General features: G+C 49.2%; 1 protein-coding gene across 1 annotated transcript in view; it reads right to left on the bottom strand.

Annotated features, from left to right (window-relative positions):
* Positions 1-4,425: 4,425 nt before the first annotated feature.
* Positions 4,426-18,453, bottom strand: part of LOC310657870 (maestro heat-like repeat family member 5) — a 54,436-nt gene continuing 40,408 nt past the window's right edge. Inside the window, exons 16-18 of the mRNA XM_083399023.1 lie at positions 9,965-10,119; positions 5,720-5,867; positions 4,426-5,408 (exon numbers count right to left, since the gene is read on the bottom strand). Of these exons, the coding sequence (XP_083255149.1) occupies positions 5,223-5,408; positions 5,720-5,867; positions 9,965-10,119 (489 nt within the window). The 3' untranslated portion in view covers positions 4,426-5,222. The remainder of the gene's footprint in view (positions 5,409-5,719; positions 5,868-9,964; positions 10,120-18,453) is intronic.

Below are 18,453 nucleotides of genomic sequence, written 5' to 3'. Positions count from 1 at the left end.
AGGATTTGACAGCCAGAAGATGCAGCGGCAGCAGCACAGGTCATCAAGGCTTTGACAGCCAGAAGTGGCAGTGGCATCAGCGCAGGTCGTTGAGGCTTTGACAGCCAGAAGGGGCTGCGGCAGCAGAGCAGGTCGTCAAGGCTTTGACAGCCAGAAGAGGCAGCGGCAGCAGCGCAGGTCATTGAGGCTTTGACAGCCAGAATGGGCTCCGGCAGCAGAGCAGGTCATCGAGGCTTTGACAGGCAGAATAGGCAGTGGCATCGGCGCAGGTTGTTGAGGCTTTGACAGCCAGAAGAGGCAGTGGCAGCAGCGCAGGTCGTTGAGGCTTTGACAGCCAGAAGGGGCTGCGGCAGCAGAACAGGTCGTCGAGGCTTTGACAGCCAGAAGGGGCAGTGGCAGTATAGCAGGTCGTCAAGGCTTTTACAGCCAGAAAAGGCAGTGGCAGCAGTGCAGGTCATTGAAGCTATGACAGCAGAAGAGGCAGTGGCAGCACTGCAGGTCGTTGAGGCTTTGACGGCCAGAAGGAGCTGCGGCATCAGAGCACGTTGTTGAGGCTTTGACAGCAAGAAGTGGCAGTGGCAGCAGCACAGGTCATTGATGCTTTGACAGCTAGAAGGTGCTGCAGCAGCAGTGCAGGTTATCGAGGCTTGGGCAGCCAGAAGGGGCTGCGGCAGGAGAGCAGGTCGTCGAGGCTTTGTCAGCCAGAAGAGGCAGCGGCAGTAGCACAGGTCATCGAGGCTTTGACAGCCAGAAGAGGCAGCGGCAGCAGAGCAGGTCATCGAGGCTTTGACAGCCAGAAAAGGCAGTGGCAGCAGTGCAGGCCGTTGAGGCTTTGACAGCCAGAAGAGGCAGAGGCAGAGGCACAGGTCATCGAGGCTTTGAGAGCCAGAAGATGCAGTGGGAGCAGCACAGGTCATCGAGGCTTTGACAGCCAGAAGAGGCAGCAGCAGCAGAACAGGTCATCAAGGCTTTGACAGCCAAAAGAGGCAGCGGCAACAGAACAGGTCATCAAGGCTTTGACAGCCAGAAGAGGCAGCGGCAGTAGAGCAGGTCATCGAGGCTTTGACAGCCAGAAAAGGCAGTGGCAGCAGTGCAGGCCGTTGAGGCTTTGACAGCCAGAAGAGCCAGAGGCAGAGGCAGAGGCACAGGTCATCGAGGCTTTGACAGCCAGAAGATGCAGTGGCAGCAGCACAGGTCATCGAGGCTTTGACAGCCAGAAGAGGCAGCAGCAGCAGAACAGGTCATCAAGGCTTTGACAGCCAAAAGAGGCAGCGGCAACAGAACAGGTCATCAAGGCTTTGACAGCTAGAAGAGGCAGCGGCAGCAGAACAGGTCATCATGGCTTTGACAGCCAGAAGTGGCAGTGGCATCAGCGCAGGTCGTTGAGGCTTTGACAGCCAGAAGGGGCTGCGGCAGCAGAGCAGGTCGTCAAGGCTTTGACAGCCAGAAGAGGCAGCGGCAGCAGCGCAGGTCATTGAGGCTTTGACAGCCAGAATGGGCTCCGGCAGCAGAGCAGGTCATCGAGGCTTTGACAGGCAGAATAGGCAGTGGCATCGGCGCAGGTTGTTGAGGCTTTGACAGCCAGAAGAGGCAGTGGCAGCAGCGCAGGTCGTTGAGGCTTTGACAGCCAGAAGGGGCAGTGGCAGCAGAACAGGTCATCGAGGTTTTGACAGCCAGAAGAGGCAGCGGCAGCAGCACAGGTCATCGAGGCTTTGACAGCCAGAAGAGGCAGCGGCAACAGAACAGGTCATCAAGGCTTTGACAGCCAGAAGGGGCAGTGGCAGTATAGCAGGTCGTCAAGGCTTTGACAGCCAGAAAAGTCAGTGGCAGCAGTGCAGGTTATTGAGTCTTTGACAGCCAGAAGAGGCAGCGGTAGCAGCACAGGTCGCTGAGGCTTTGTCAGCCAGAAGAGGCAGTTGCAGCACCGCATGTCGTTGAAGCTTTGACAGACAGAAGGGGCAGCGGCAGCAGCAAAGGTCTCACCGGCAGAGCCTAAGTGACAGCAGGTAAAGTCGAGCAACATTTATGGACTCAAGCCTGATATTCACCTGAGAAGGTGGTGCCTTCTTTTGACCCCCAGGCTTGTTCTGAGCTATGGAAGGTATAGAGCTGCCCCCCCCCCCCTTATCAGACAACAAATATCACGTATTTCATAAGCATATAATGTCATGGTTTTACAGTTGGACTGTGAGCTCAGTTTCTAAAAAGCACCTCTTGAATGGGTTATTTTGGGATTGATTCAGGTTGGCCCCCAAAGGAGCTCACTTCAGTTAATTGGTCTCCAGCAAGAAGCACCCAGCCACGCATGACCCCTCATGCCGCTTCTCATCCCAATCTGGCCGCAGCAGAAGCTAGGCTGGTGCTTCCATTTGGAACTATGGAGTTCTCCGCTGGTTTCTGGTGGGCCTGGACCCCACATTCCAACCTCTAGGGCTGGGCATGGCCCTCCCAATCTAAATCGCCTCTGCTCTCACAGTCAGGTTGGTGGGAAAGGGACGGAAGGAGTATAGAATCATAGAATCATAGAATCATAGAGTTGGAAGAGACCACAAGGGTCATCGAGTCCAACCCCCTGCCAAGCAGGAAACACCATCAGAGCACTCCTGACATATGGTTGTCAAGCCTCTGCTTAAAGACCTCCAAAGAAGGAGACTCCACCACACTCCTTGGCAGCAAATTCCACTGTCGAACAGCTCTTACTGTCAGGAAGTTCTTCCTAATGTTTAGGTGGAATCTTCTTTCTTGTAGTTTGGATCCATTGCTCTGTGTCCGCTTCTCTGGAGCAGCAGAAAACAACCTTTCTCCCTCCTCTATGTGACATCCTTTTATATATTTGAACATGGCTATCATATCACCCCTTAACCTCCTCTTCTCCAGGCTAAACATGCCCAGCTCCCTTAGCCGTTCCTCATAAGGCATCATTTCCAGGCCTTTGACCATTTTGGTTGCCCTCCTCTGGACACGTTCCAGTTTGTCAGTGTCCTTCTTGAACTGTGGTGCCCAGAACTGGACACAGTACTCCAGGTGAGGTCTGACCAGAGCAGAATACAGTGGCACTATTACTTCCCTTGATCTAGATGCTATACTCCTATTGATGCAGCCCAGAATTGCATTGGCTTTTTTAGCTGCCGCATAAGCTGGTTGGAATCATGCTGAACCAAACACATCCTAAGCTGGGTCTGAACTGCAGGAGGGTTTGGACTTGGCTCATAAAGAGCATGAGATGAGGCTTGAAACTGGAGAAATCTCTTCCGTTCAAAGACTTAGTGGCCTCAATAAATAAATGAAAAAAGCTTATTTGGATGAGCAAAGGATGATGATGATGATGATGATGATGATTTAGTCTCCCCACCCTGATACATAGCGGAACAAAGAGAAAAAAAGATATGTAATAAACCAGCAGACACACAAAAATCAATCTTTAAAGCAGGCAAAAATAAATACATATGAACTTATACCAGCTTTAAGGTGTTTCCAATAGGACATATAAAAATGTAATTTTAAGAAAAATCTTAGCGTTCCAAAGGTGAAGACTTGTCCATCCATTAACGGAATACCTGTATGATTGCTGCCTGCAATAACTTGCGCGCTAGGTCATGGAAGTGTCTGTATCCGAGTCGGACATCCCCTAAGTTGGAGCAAAGCCACTGTAAGTGCATCTTTTATTATGTATACATTCATCTTCTATCAAAAAAACATTGTCAATATATATTAGACATGATAGCAGTGAATGCAGCTGAAGTTGTACAGTTAAATAAAAAATGTGTAAATGCTAAAGAACATTTGACAGTTAAATTGCGAGGAATAAAGAAACCACTAGAAACATTAGAACAGGCATTCCCTGTTTCCAGTTCCTACCTCCAAGTAAAACGCCATGCCAATGGCTCTCTTCTTATTGTTCGGACAGCACATATATTCTCGTGCCAATCGGGCAATCCTCTTGTACTGTTCTGGCGAGGAGGCGAATAAGGTCCTGAAACATAAGAGTAAGAAACAAAGGATTCACAAGCCTGAAGCTGGCAGGAAGAACTGCTCAGCGTTCCTGCACAACAACAACCACCACCAGGTTACTTGAACGCTGAGCAGAGCCTCCCACCTGCATTCGCTCCATAAGACGCACACACATTTCCCCTTACTTTTTAGGAGGGGGAAATTGCGTCTTATAGAGTGAACAATATGGTACATTTTCTGAAATAAATAAGAAGTTTATCCCCATTTCCCCAGAAAGCAGGCCTTGCTCTTCATGCCTCACCTGCCAGTCCTTTTCACCTTCTTACCTTGCCAGAAGACGAATGCCTTCGAAAAAGCTTTCTGGACTTGACAGCATATCCCAGCAGCTTTGCAACCCCAAAACCTCAAAATCGTCAAGGTATCCAACACGCCCAATCAGTTGTTTCAGGGCCTGCACAGCAGTCCTGAGGCAAGTGAAGGAATTAAGAATATTATATTTTTAAAATTTGTATACTGCCCTTCACCCGTAGATCTCCGGGCAGTTCACAACATGCAAGTTAAAAAGCACAAAATACAGAATAAAAACAAGAACCAAAGCAAACCAATAACTCCTCTCCCTCCAACAAAAACAGTTGAAAGGGCATAAGAGGTTAATCAGCCAATGGCCTGATTGAAGAGGACCATTTTTGCCTGGCATCTAAAGGCACCAGGCAAGCCTCCCTGGGGAGAGCAACCCACTAATGGGGAGCCACCACAGAAAAGGCCCCTTCTTGTGTGGAGGAGGCACGTGAAGAGGGGCTTCCGATGATGAGCACAAGGTCTGGGTAGGTTCATCTGGGGAGTTTTAGGTCCTTGACATCTTGCAGTCCAACCCCAACCATCACCCCCTGCAGCCTCCCCCATGTTTCCAGCACAAGCGGCAACCTTTTGGCTGTGATGGAGACTTAAGGTTTCATGACACGTGAGTCCCACCACACCCAAATCAGCCCATCGTGCGGGAGAGTCTCCAACATCCTCTCCCATCCTAGTGTCCTTCAGATGTTTTGGGCTACAACTCCCATCTTCAGCCCAGTTGTGCTGGCTGGGGCTGGTGGAAGTTGTGGTCCAAAGCGACTGAAGAGCACAGGGGTTGGGGAAGCCTGGGTCTCCTAGCTAACCTAAGCAGAACCTCCATGTCCAAATGAAGTCTATCTCTCGGGGGAGGGCTGAGCCATCACTGCTATGGGTCAGAGAGAGAAGGGAGCCCCCCCCCAAATGCATTAGCAGGTCCCTTACGTCAGCGGATCGAGATGTGAAGAGGGCTCCGGGATTAGACTTGTCGCCCTCGAACCTCTTCTTCTTGCCTCATGGACAAAACAGATCTGAGTGCTAAGTGCAAACAGCAGGTGGTGGAACTTGCTCTTCAGGATACCTGCAGCCTCAGGGAACGACAGGATATGACACAGAGCATTGGTAGCCTGGAGGGACAAGGAGAGGAGAACGGCATTCAGCAGAGGTCATCGTCAGATCAAGATCTCAGACTCAGACGCGACTCAGAGCCCCGGTCCATCTTACTCAGTGTTGTCTACACTGACTAGCAGTGGCTGTCCAGGGTTTCAGGCGAGGGACTCCCCGACATGGAGATGCTGGCGCCCTTCTGCATACAAAGCAGGTGCTCACAGGATGGACCACTTATTAAGATGCACCCCCCCTCCCAGCAAGAAGCCCCCAGCCCCATCCAGCTCCCATTCAAAACAATCCAGGAGAGAGAAACTGAGTGGTTTCGTACCGCCATTGGCATTTGAGAAGTGCTGCGTCGCCTGGAAGTGACTTCCGCTTTGGGGTCTTCATCCTGCAGCCTTTTCAGGAGGGGTCTCAGCAGCTTGACACTGGAATATGAATCGGCGACCAACGCCTTCCAGATTGCTGCAGCACTTCTGCAATTTTTCAAAACAGAATTTTTCATTTTTCCTTTTCTTAAAATAAGTCAGGCCTTTCATATTTTCTTTATATTGCACATACATTAGCAAAGAAAGAAACCACAACTTGGAGCACAATTTTTTGCAAGTACAAAATTCAATATTGTCAGGGGTTCAGGAGCAGAGTCACAGGAGAGGGAGGAAATGGAGAGCGAGGGGGAGGAATCCGAAGGAAATGTCAGCGGTGACAGCAGTCCGAGGTCTCTGAGTCTCTCCAGTGACTCGGAGGATTCACAGAAAGGGGCCCCCAGGAAAGGACGCGTTTTTACAAAGTTGGATCTGCGAGGGGCGTACAACCTGATTCGCATACAGGAGGGAGACGAGTGGAAGACTGCCATGTTCACACCCCTGGGCACATATGAATACAGAGTTATGCCCTTCGGTTTACAAAATGGCGCCCACTGTTTTCAAGCCTTCATGCATCACGTCCTGGCGGGTCTCCTCTACAAGAAATGCGTCTGCTTCAAGGAGGTTCTGCAGAGACTGCAGGAGCATCGGCTATACGCCAAGCTGGAGAAGTGCCAGTTCGACAGGAAGGAGGTGGATTTCCTGGGCTACAAGCTGTCGGACAAGGGGCTCGCCATGGACAGCGCCAAGGTTCGCGCAGTGTTGGACTGGAAGAGCCCGCGCAATCGGAAGGAGGTCCAGCGGTTTGTGGGGTTTGCCAACTTTTACCGCAAGTTCATCAAGGGGTTCGCGATGCAGACAGCGGCCATTACCGACACGCTCAGCTCCAAGACGAAGAAGTTCATCTGGACGGAGCAAGCGGAGCAGTCCTTTCAGAACCTTAAGCGTCTCTTCTCGTCCGAAGGGCAGCTACTGCATGTGAATCCCAGCAGACCGATGAGAGTTGAAACGGACGCCTCAGACAGAGCCGTGGGCGCCGTACTGTTGCAGAAGGACCCGCATGGGGACTGGAGACCGTGTGCCTTCTACTCTAGGAAGCTCAGCAAGTCGGAGCAGAACTACACCATCTGGGACAGGGAGTTGCTGGCCATTCATGCAGCATTCAAGGCGTGGCGGCACTTCCTCATCGGGGCCAAACACACAGTGCAGGTTCGCACGGATCATAAGAACCTGGAGTACTGGCGCACGGCAAGGTTCCTGAACCAGCGGCACATCAGATGGGCGGAGTTCTTTGCGGATTTCGACTTCAGGATAGAATACATCCCAGGCGACAACAACATCATGGCAGATGCACTGTCCAGAAAGCCGCAATACCTCGAAGAAGCGGCGCCAGCAGCGGCCAAGCACATTTTCGCACCGAAAGCGTGGGCGTGCGCTTCAGCAACCGTGGACCTGGAGGCGGTCCATCGAGCACTGCAGGAGGACCCCTTCGCACAAGCCAAGATGGAGGAGGTGCGCAAGGGCACGGTGAAGGACGACGAGTTCCAAATACGGGACGGATTGCTCATCCGCAGAGGAGCACTCTATGTACCGGGAGACGACCTCCGTGCGAAAGTACTGCAGCAGTTGCACGACGCACCCACCGCCGGGCGCTTTGGCAAGGAGAAGACGGCAGAACTAGTTGCCAGAGATTTTTGGTGGCCCAAGATGAGGGGGGAAGTCGCGGAGTACGTCTCGAGGTGTGACACCTGCCAAAGGGCCAAGTCAGTGCACAAACCTCCGGCGGGACTGCTCGAACCGCTGCAGACCCCGAGCGAACCGTGGGAGAGGGTGGCCCTGGACTTTGTCACGGATTTACCCAGCTCAAGGGGTAAAACGGCAGTGCTAGTGGTGGTGGACATGTTCACTAAAATGGCCCACTTCATTCCATGCGCGAAGGTGGCCACGGCAGAACAGACCGCCAAACTGTTCATAGACCACGTCTTCAGGGTGCACGGTCTGCCACGGTCTATCTTGTCCGACAGGGGGCGCCAGTTCATTTCGAACTTCTGGCAGAAGCTGATGGGTTTCCTGAACGTCAAGATCAACCTAGCGTCGGCGAGACACCCGCAGACCAACGGACAAGCGGAGCGCGTCAACGCCATCATGCAGCAGTACCTGAGATGCTATGCAAATCAGCAGCCGACAACATGGGTGGACTACCTGCCGCTCGCTGAGTTCGCCTACAACAACACGAAGCACGTGTCCACGGGGGTGACACCGTTCTTCGCCAACAACGGGAGGCATCCCAGAACCTTCCCGGGATTAGAGAGACTGGGGGAGGGGGAGCCACAGGCAGCGGAAGTCTTGGCGGCAGAATTGCAGGAGGTTCACGAACAGCTTAGGAGGCAGTTAGAGCTTGCAAAGCACGCATACAAACTGCAGGCTGACAAGCACAGAAGGGTTGGGGAGGACATACAGGTGGGAGACTGGGTGTGGTTAGCGGCCCACGCAGTGCCGACCAGATCATTAGCTAAGAAGAAACTCGGACATAAGCAGCTAGGACCTTACCAAGTTGAGGCACAGATCAATCCGGTGGCCTTCCGGTTGACACTTCCGGAGGGATCCAGAATGCACCCAGTATTCCATAGGTCGGTGCTCACGCCCTAGAAAGCACCTCACCGATTTCAGGCGCAGGGCACGGCACCAGACCAGTATAGGGAGACCCCCCCAAGGAGGGAGTCGCCAAGAAGGGAGCCCATCAACCAGGTCACAGAGATTTTAGACTCGAGATGGGGGGAAGAGGGAGTAGAATATTTTCTCGCAAGTGAAGGTACCCCGGCCAGCGCCAACCGTTGGGTGCCGGACTATGCTCTGGACGAGCCTCTCCTCAAGGAGGAGTTTCATGCCTTGTTCCCACACAGGCCCATGCCAGCCGAGTATTTCGACGACTGGCTTTTCACACCCACGCTTTCAACCAGCACATTCCAGGGGTTCACCTCGGACGAGGAACCGGCAATAGGAACACGTTCCCCGGAGGGCTCGCCCTCGGGGTTTGCCTCAGACCGCTCGTTTTGGTGGGACGATCGAGGAGAGGAGCGGTGGAGCAGGAGGTGGCTGGGGGGTCCTTGGCAGGCAACGGACCCAGAGGGGACCGAGGGTGAGATGGACATGGACGTGCTGGGGGAGAACGTTGGGTTCGAGCATGGCGGCATGGAGATGGAAGCAGAGGAGATCGAGGTCGGCGAAGACAAGGAGGACGAGCCGGACTTATCCGGCTGGATGCACGCCACGGGGGACGACCTGTATCCACCATTCACCCCCACAACGACGGAGCACCCAGCACCCCCGCCGGAGGAGGGGGAGGGGGGAAGGGGGGGCTTCGAGGGGGGGATGGATGTCAGGGGTTCAGGAGCAGAGTCACAGGAGAGGGAGGAAATGGAGAGCGAGGGGGAGGAGTCCGAAGGAAATGTCAGCGGTGACAGCAGTCCGAGGTCTCTGAGTCTCTCCAGTGACTCGGAGGATTCACAGAAAGGGGCCCCCATAGTCAGGGCAAGGGGAGTGCCCAGGGGGACACCTCGGGAAGAAGGGGCCAGAGGGGACTCAGAGAGTAGCAGCTGGAAATCCGGACCAGCGTCCCCCCCAGAGTGCAGTAGGGGGGAGGAGTCCCAGGCATCGGGATCAGGTGGCGCGCGGGCAGAGGGAGAACGTGAGGCAGGAGTGACCACACCCTCGTCAGGGAGCGAGGAAACGGTCATCAGGAAAGTTAAACACGTGCGCGCGCCAAGTTCAAATGTACAGGAGGGCGGCAAGGTGGGCAGCCCGGGTAGGGAGCCAGGTCCTAAAGCCCGCCGAAGAGAGGGGGAGGAGTCAGAGGGGTCAACGTCTGCGTCAGAAGAGTCCAGGAGGGAGGAGACCCCGGGGGGTAGTAGGACCCAGAGGAAGAGAGAGAGAAGGAAGAGGTGGAGTAAGATTAGAATCTTAAACTGGTGCACAGGGGGCGGAGACTCAGACGGAGCTTCGCCGGTCTAGAGTCCAGACGTAGAGCTGGGACGCTGAGGCTTGGAAATGGAGACTATTCTTCAATAAAGACTTTGATACTTTACTACCGGCTAGCGTTGGTCCTTGATGAGCTGGGACCAGGAGCCAGCTCTGACAAATATAAATAAATATAAATTAAGAAACCCCTTAAATCTAGCCCTCCCCATTTTCACATCACAAAAACTTACTCATCACACTCCTTTGAGCAGTCCAACAGGCTGTCTACGACCGGCTGCAGGCGCTTGGTGGCCAGGCTGACAATAGCCGAAAGCGTCTCTTCCTTAGTGCGGGTGTCGGGGATCCGGTGGAGATGGTGGTAAATCTCCTTCACAACCATAGGCAGCTGGAAGAAGATAAAAGAAGACCAGGATGAGAAAGTGTGGTGAACCTGTTTCTATTTTGCTTAATGTATGTAGGGTTTGGTGTCAGCGTTACTCGTGCCGGTTCTCTGCTGTTCACTTGTGTGTTTTTTTATAAAAAAAATTATTGATTTACAACACAGATATACCATCTATAAAACATTTTCATCACATTTTCCTTTAATGCCGTGCATGCAGTAAATTTTAAGTTTTCTTTCCATAGTTTTTCCCAATCATCAAATTGTATATTATAACTGAAATCTCTGGCCCATTGTATCATTACCGATTTCACTTCTTCATCTTTCGTATGCCATTCCAACAATATCTTATACATTTTTGACAGAATTTTACAATCATTGTTTATTATGTCGATTTGAAACTTAGAATCTTTTTCTGCATAACCGCTTTCTTTAAAATCTTTTTTAAACATTTCATTCACCTGAAAATAATGCAACCAATCATAAACATATTTATGACATATTTACACGTACGATTGTGTCGCTACTCACCCTAGTAATAGGGTTGTCAAATTTGCAGATGACACAACCGTGATTGGGCTCATCTCTGAAAGGGAGGGTGAAATGGATTATAGAGATGAGGTGGAGCGGCTGACAGAGTGGTGCAGAGCTAACAATCTGCTCATAAATACAAGGAAGACAAAGGAACTTGTGGTGGACTTCAGGAGACAGAAGAGCAATGTCCAGCCACTTTTGATTGATGGGGTCTGTGTGGAGAGGGTAACAACGTTCAGATTTTTGGGCATTGAATTACAAGAGGATCTGTCCTGGAGTGTCAACACAAGGGGGCTTGTGAAGAAGGCGCAGCAGAGACTGTATTTTTTGAGAATACTAAGGAAAAACCATCTTCCGCAGAAACTGCTGCTTGCCTTCTATCACTGTGCCATTGAGAGCGTGCTCAGTTATGGCTTATGTGTGTGGTACGGAAGCTGTACTACCCAGGACAGGATGGGGTTGCGCAGGGTTGTTAAGGCAGCAGAGAGCATTGTTGGCTGCCCACTCTCCACCTTAGAGCAGATTTATGCCACAAGGTGCCATAGGAAGGCACTGGACATAGTAAAAGATCCATCACATCCTGGTCACTGTCTCTTTGAGCTCTTGCCGTCGGGACGGAGATACAGGACGATGAAGACAAGAACGAGCCATCTTAAGAACAGCTTCTTCTCCAGAGCGATCTCAGCCCTGAATGGGAAGCCCGGACTTTGAAAGTCATCTAATCTCCCTTGCTGTATTTTACTATATTGTTTAATTAGTGTTTTTATGGAGCAGCCAAGTAATTTCGTTGTCCCCGAAGGGGGCAATGACAATAAAATTATTATTATTATTATTATTATTATTATTATTATTACTTGTTCATATGGTTTTAATTTCCATTTTCCTCCTTCTTTAATTATCAGTTCACCATATGTAATCCATTTACCTCTCATATTAATTTTCTTTAGACTCAGAACTTCTAATGGAGATAACCAGTGTGGAACTCTTGGTTCTAATAGGTTTTTATACCTATCCCATATTTCTATTAACGCACTCCGGAAGATGTGGTTCCCAAAGCCTTTGTTATTTTTCTTCTTCCCACACCATAAGTACGCGTGCCATCCAACTCTGTTATCAAAGCCTTCTAAGTCCAGTAACTCTTTGTTTTCTAATTTTATCCATTCTTTCAACCAGCAAAGACATGCTGCTTCATAATATAACTTCAGGTCTGGCAGGGCAAAGCCTCCTCTTTCTTTCGCATCTGTTAGTGGCTTAAATTTAATTCTCAGCTTTTTGCTCTGCCAGATATACCTTGAGATCACTCTTTGCCACTCTTTAAAAATCATTACCCCCTTTATTATGGGGATAGTCTGAAACAAAAATAACATCTTTGGAAGGACACTCATCTTTATCGTAGAAATTCTGCCCCCCAAAAATAGTTTCATTCTACCCCACACCTCCAGATCTTTCCTTATTCCGTTCCAAACCGGTATGTAATTGTTCTGATACAAATCAATGTTTTTAGGAGTTACCAAATTCCTAAATATTTTACCTTTTTCACCACCTCTATCTCTGTTTGTTGTTGCATTATTTCTATCATACTTTGCTCCATATTTTTTGCAATTATTTTAGTTTTCTTCTTATTTAATTTGAACCCTACCACTTTCCCAAATTGTTCAATCTCCTCTAATAGTTCTTTTACACTTTCTATAGGTTCTTCAATCGTTATTACCAGATCGTCTGCAAAGGCTTTAACTTTATATTCATTCTGGCCAACTGTTATCTCTTTTATTAATTTATTTTGTCTAATCGCATTAAAAAATACCTCCAGGACCATTATAAACAGAAATGGCGAAAGCAGACATCCCTGCCTAGTTCCTTTGGATATTTTAATATCTTCCGTAGTCACATTATTTACAATCAACTTAGCTCTCTGTTCTGTATATATTGCCTTTATCCCACTGAAAAACTCTTTTCCCACCTCCATATACTCCAGATTTTTCAACATAAAGTCCCATGCTATGTTGTCAAAGGCCTTTTCTGCATCCACAAACATAAGTATAGCTTGTTTCTCATTCCTGGCAGCCAGATATTCCAAAATATTAATTATGTTCCTTACATTATCCTTCATCTGTCTACCTGGAAGGAAACCTGCTTGATGTTTATAAATAGTTTCTAATAATATCTTTTTCATTCTTCTTGCTAAGATCCCTGCAAAAATTTTGTAGTCTGTATTCAACAATGAAATAGGCCTATAGTTTTTAACTTGGGTTAAATCCGAGTCCTGTTTTGGGATAAGTGTAATGAATGCTTCTTTCCACGTTTCCGGGATGTCTCTTTCCTTTAAAATATTATTCATAACTTCTTTTAAAGGTATCATCAGAACATCTTTTAACTCTTTATAATAACCTGATGTAAATCCATCTGGTCCTGGGGCCTTTCCCCTCTTCAATTCCTTTATAACCTCTTTTATCTCATCTGTTTCTATTAGGGCATTCAGTTGGTCTTTTTTTATCTGCCGGGATCTTTTGCACCTTTTTCCCTTTTAAAAATCTCTCAATTTTCCTCATATTATTCCTTTCTTTATTTTTATATAGTTGTCTGTAAAAGTCCAAGAATCCTTTTCTAATTTCTTTCGGATTATCTATCTCTTCGCCATTCACAATGATTCCGTTAATTGTGTTCTGCTCCTTTCTTTTTTTGATTTGCCACGCAAGCCATTTGCCTGATTTGTTAGCGAATTCAAAGTTTCTCTGTCTTAACTTTTTAATATTCCATTCCACTTCTTTGTTTATTATCATTGCAAATTGTGATTGCAATTTCTTGTTTTATTTTGGAGTTATTTGGTTTTTTAATTAATTTTTGTTCATTGTCCATGTCAGGGAACTGCCATCGGAGCGGGAGGCGGAGAGGAAGCTCCCGGACGATGGTGGAGAAGGTCCTAGTAGGAGGAGGGATAGCCCATCCGCTGGGGAAGGTAATCAGTGCAACACCAGTGGAGAAGGGGAGGAGATAGAGGAATCGGAGAGGTGGCTCCCGGACTCTTCGCAGGAGACCAGCGGAGAGGGCACTAGCGCTCCGTTGCTAACACCCACCTTGTGCAGAAAACTTTCGCGCAGGCAACGGGGGAGGAGACTGGGCGTCAAACAGCTTCTATGCTGGAAGCGGTTTAAGAAACGTCCACTGACGGATTCTGCCAGCGACTGAGGCAGCCACGGATCTTGAGGCTGTCCTGACAGAAAGGGTTCAACCATGCAACCTAGCCAGGAGTAAAGGCAACTTACGCACGAGCAACCCCTAGAACCATTACAGTCCATTATCTGCTTTAAAATTTCCTTTCCCCCCTTTTCTCTGTTTTTATTCTTCAATGAATTCTGCTGGATAAAAAAACCTTGCATCACAGCCTTGCTTGCGTCCCATACTACGCTCATCTTTGTACCCTTGTTGCAATTATCAACAAAGTATTCAGTTAGTTTCTTTTGTGCTTTTCCTACAATTTTCTGGTTGTCCAAAAGATAATCCTTAATTTTCCATCTAAATGTTCTTTCTTCAAAGCTTTTTAGTGCCAATTTTATTGGATTATGATCTAAGATTACTTTTGATTGTATTTCAATTTGTAGTATTCTTGGAGTCAGTTCATTCGAAACGCATATTTGATCTATTCTTGACATTTACTGGTTCGATTCAGAAAAATATGTAAATTGTTTCTCCACTTGTGTTCCTTTGGTGGTGAGAGAGGTTGGGGTTGGCCTAGGGTGTGGTTGTTTGTTTGTGATTGGCTGTGGTGATCTTTGTTTTCGTGTGAGAGTGGGGTGGGTGTTTTGGATCAGGTTAGCCATACTGATTTGTATGCTGTTGGTGGATTATTTTCATTGTCTTGTTGGGCTGTGTACGTGGTAAAGGGGAGCCATACCAGGGTGAAGGCGTCTTCTGTTTGTCCCTGTGTCAGTTTCAGTTTATTGGTTAATTTTTCTAGTAGGGCTGTTTCACATACTATTTGGTACCATTGGTCCATGCTTACTCCTGACAGGTCTCCCCAGTGTCTGGTTATGGTGTTTCTGGCTGCTGAAAGTAGGTGGTTTATGAGTTATTTGTGGTGTAAGTAGGCATTGTTGTCTTGTAAGATGTTTAGTAGGGCCAGTTCTGGGGTGATGTCTAATACTTGCTAAGTTATTTTACATATTTCTCGTATGGCTGTTGTCCAGAATAGTTGGACTTTGGGGCACTCCCACCACATGTGGAGGTATGTGCCTGTGGAGGTGCACCCTCTCCAGCATTTTGGTGAGGTTCCTGGGCGTATTAGCGCTAGTTTTCTTGGTCTTAGGTACCACCTGTAGGTGAGTTTCAGAGTGAGTTCTTTTCGTTGATATGGATTTAAAGGGGGGTTTAGACCACATTCTGATCCATTGAGTGGGGTTAATCTCATAGCCTATGTCATTCTCCCATTGTTTTTTGATTACGTCTAGGGGGTTTGTGGGATTTTGGAGTAGTATTTTGTATATTGCGGATACCATCCCTTTACCGTTTCCCTTTGTTGTTAGGAGAAGGTTTTCAAAGGTTATCAGGGGCCTAGTTGCTGATTTTACTGGATTGTTTAAGAGGGCATGTAATTGGTGTTGTGTTAACCAGGGCATTTGGGTGTCTTCTAGTTTGTGTTGACAAAGGTTTGTTATTTTTACAGAAGTCTATTAGACGATATAAGCCTTTGGTTTGCCACGTTTTTATCTGGAGGTTTTGTGCTGCATGGTGGAATAATGGGTGGTACGGCAGGGGGATTAGTAGGGATGGGGTTGGTATTTTCAATTATGTCCCTCTCTAGGTGTACCCATTGTTTTGTCTCATCTTCTAGTATATATGGGATTATATGGAGTATTTGGCTGGCAATGTAATATGCTTCTATGTTGGGGATTCCCCATCCTCCTTCTAAGGTGGGGAGGTGCAGGTATTTGGGGCTTATTTTTGGTTTCTTATGTGAGAAGATAAGAGAGTGTCGTTTTCTCTGCGGAGTTGTGTTGGGGGAATCCAGATTGGGAGGGTTTGGAATAGGTAGGTTAAGTTTGGGAGGGTGATCATTTTGATCATAGCAAAGTTTTATTAATTGACCTCAGTGTTGCCCATATTGTGTTTCCTTTGCACTGAAATGAACAGGGTGGAATAATGTAATTAAAATACTGCCAAAGCAGACAGCGAGATGAAAAACAGGGTGGTTGATTTTTGGAAGCCGAACTGCAGCAGGATGGAAACAGAGGCGCGAGCCACAGACACGGAAATTGAAGAAGAAGAAGAAGAAGAAGAAGAAGAAGAAGAAGAAGAAGAAGAAGAAGAAGAAATTTTATTTATATCTCGCCCTCCCCAGCCGAAGCCGGGCTCAGGGCGGCTAACAACAATAAAACAGTACAAACAACACTCTAAAATCATTCATTATAAAATTAATTAATTCAAGCCACTGGCAACCATTGGGCCAGAGCTCTGCGAAGATTGCCGATGGAGGGAGTCAGGCTGTGCCCTGGCCAAAGGCCTGGTGGAACAGTTCTGTCTTGCAGGCCCTGCGGAAAGATGTCAAGTCCCGCAGGGCCCTGGTCTCTTGTGACAGAGTGTTCCACCAGATCGGAGCCACGGCCGAAAAAGCCCTGGCTCTAGTTGAGGCCAGCCTAACTTCTCTGTGGCCTGGGACCTTCAAGATGTTTTTATTTGAAGACCGTAAGTTTCTCTGTGGGGCATACCAGGAGAGGCGGTCCCGTAGGTACGAGGGTCCTAGGCCGTATAGGGCTTTAAAGGTTAAAACCAGCACCTTAAACCTGATCCTGTACTCCACCGGGAGCCAGTGCAGCTGGTATAGCACCGGGTGAATGTGATCTCGCAGCGAAGACCCCGTAAGGAGTCTCGCTGCAGCATTCTGCACCCGCTGGAGTTTCTGGGTCAGTCTCAAGGGCAGCCCCACGTAGAGCGAGTTACAATAATCCAGTCTGGAGGTGACCGTCGCGTGGATCACAGTGGCTAGGTCAGGGCGAGAGAGGTAGGGAGCCAACTGCTTAGCTTGGCGGAGATGGAAAAATGCCGCCTTTGTTGTAGCTGCAATCTGCGCCTCCATGGAAAGGGAGGTGTCGAAGATTACACCCAAACTCTTAACGGACGGTGCTGGCACTAATTGCGCCCCCGCAAGAGATGGGAGTTGTCCCCCCAATCCCATATCGTCCCGTCCCAGCCACAGGACCTCTGTCTTCGAAGGATTTAACTTCAACCAGCTCCCACGTAACCATCCAGCCACAGCTTCCAAACATCTGGTCAGTGTGTCTGGGGCCGAGTCAGGATGGCCATCCATCAACAGATAGAGTTGGGTGTCATCAGCATTCTGATGGCAACCCAGCCCAAAACTCCGGACAAGCTGGGCGAGGGGGCGCATAAAGATGTTAAAAAGCATCGGGGAGAGTATCGCACCCTGAGGTACTCCACACACCAAGGAGTGGCGCGATGACAATTCCCCCCTAAGCGCCACCCTCTGTCCCCGACCAGAGAGAAACGAGCGCAGCCATTGAAGGGCTGTGCCCTGGATCCCCACGTCGGCAAGGCGGTGGTCCAGAAGTTCGTGATCGACCATGTCAAAAGCTGCTGACAGATCTAGAAGAATCAGAAGCCCCGACCCACCTCGATCCAGCTGTCTACGAAGATCATCTGTTAGGGCAACCAGAGCCGTCTCGGTCCCATGACCAGCGCGGAAGCCGGACTGGAATGGGTCGAGAGCCGATGTTTCATCCAGAAACCCACCAAGCTGTTCAGCAACCGCTCTCTCAATCACCTTACCCAGGAACGGAAGATTCGAAACCGGGCGGTAATTGGATAGATCTAAAGGATCTAATGATGTTTTCTTTAAGAGCGGGCGCACCACTGCCTCCTTCAATTCTCCTGGGAATGTCCCCGTGCCAAGGGACAAATTGATGATATCCCCCAGGAGGGCCCGCACCTCGTCTGGACACGCTCTAATCAGCCAAGACGGGCACGGGTCGAGAGGACAGGTGGTGGGCTTTCCAGCTCGGAGGAGTCTGTCCACATCGGCTGGGGATATCCGGTTGAAGTGGTCCAATACTGGACCCGAGGACAGTCGAGGGGCCTCCAGTTCCTTTATTGTATCCAAATTGGCAGGGAGGTCATGGCGGAGCAACAAGACCTTCTCCACAAAAAAGCTCGCAAATGCCTCACAGCTGTGTGTCAAATTGTTATTTAAATTTGGCTGTCCCTCAAGGGACGTTAAAGACCTGATTATACTAAATAATTGCGCCGGGCGAGAGCTAGCGGATGCAATGGAGGCCGAGAAGTAAGACTTCTTAGCAGCCTTCACTGCCATCTCGTAGGTTTTCATAAAAGCCCTATAAGATGTTCTTGAGGCTCCGTCACGGGCACCCCGCCATACTCGCTCTAGCCGTCTGAGGTCCCGCTTCATTTTCCGGAGCTCCTCGGTAAACCAGGGAGCCCGGTTTCTGCGGGGTCGCAGAGGGCGCTTAGGTGCGATCTCATCGATGGCTGCCAGGAGCTGGATATTCCAGCCCTCAACAAGCTCAGTCAATGAGTCGCCAGGGGGAGCAAGGTCCCGCAAGGCTTGGCGGAATCTATCAGGGTCCATCAGCCTCTGCGGGCGAGCCCAAATCGGCTCGCCACCTAAGCAGGGTGGGGGTGGAAAGTCAATCCTGGCTTTCAGAGCGTAGTGATCAGACCATGGTACCTACATCGAAGGAGGCATGATCACATCTATACCTACGCCAAAGATCAAATCCAGCGTGTGGCCTGCTTGATGTGTGGGGCCCGAAACAAACTGGGAGAGCCCTAGTGTCG

This window comes from Podarcis tiliguerta (assembly GCF_965153285.1).
Source record: "Podarcis tiliguerta genome assembly, chromosome: 9".
Taxonomy (NCBI): Eukaryota; Metazoa; Chordata; class Lepidosauria; order Squamata; family Lacertidae; genus Podarcis; species Podarcis tiliguerta.
This window is presented reverse-complemented; position numbering and strand designations above follow the sequence as displayed.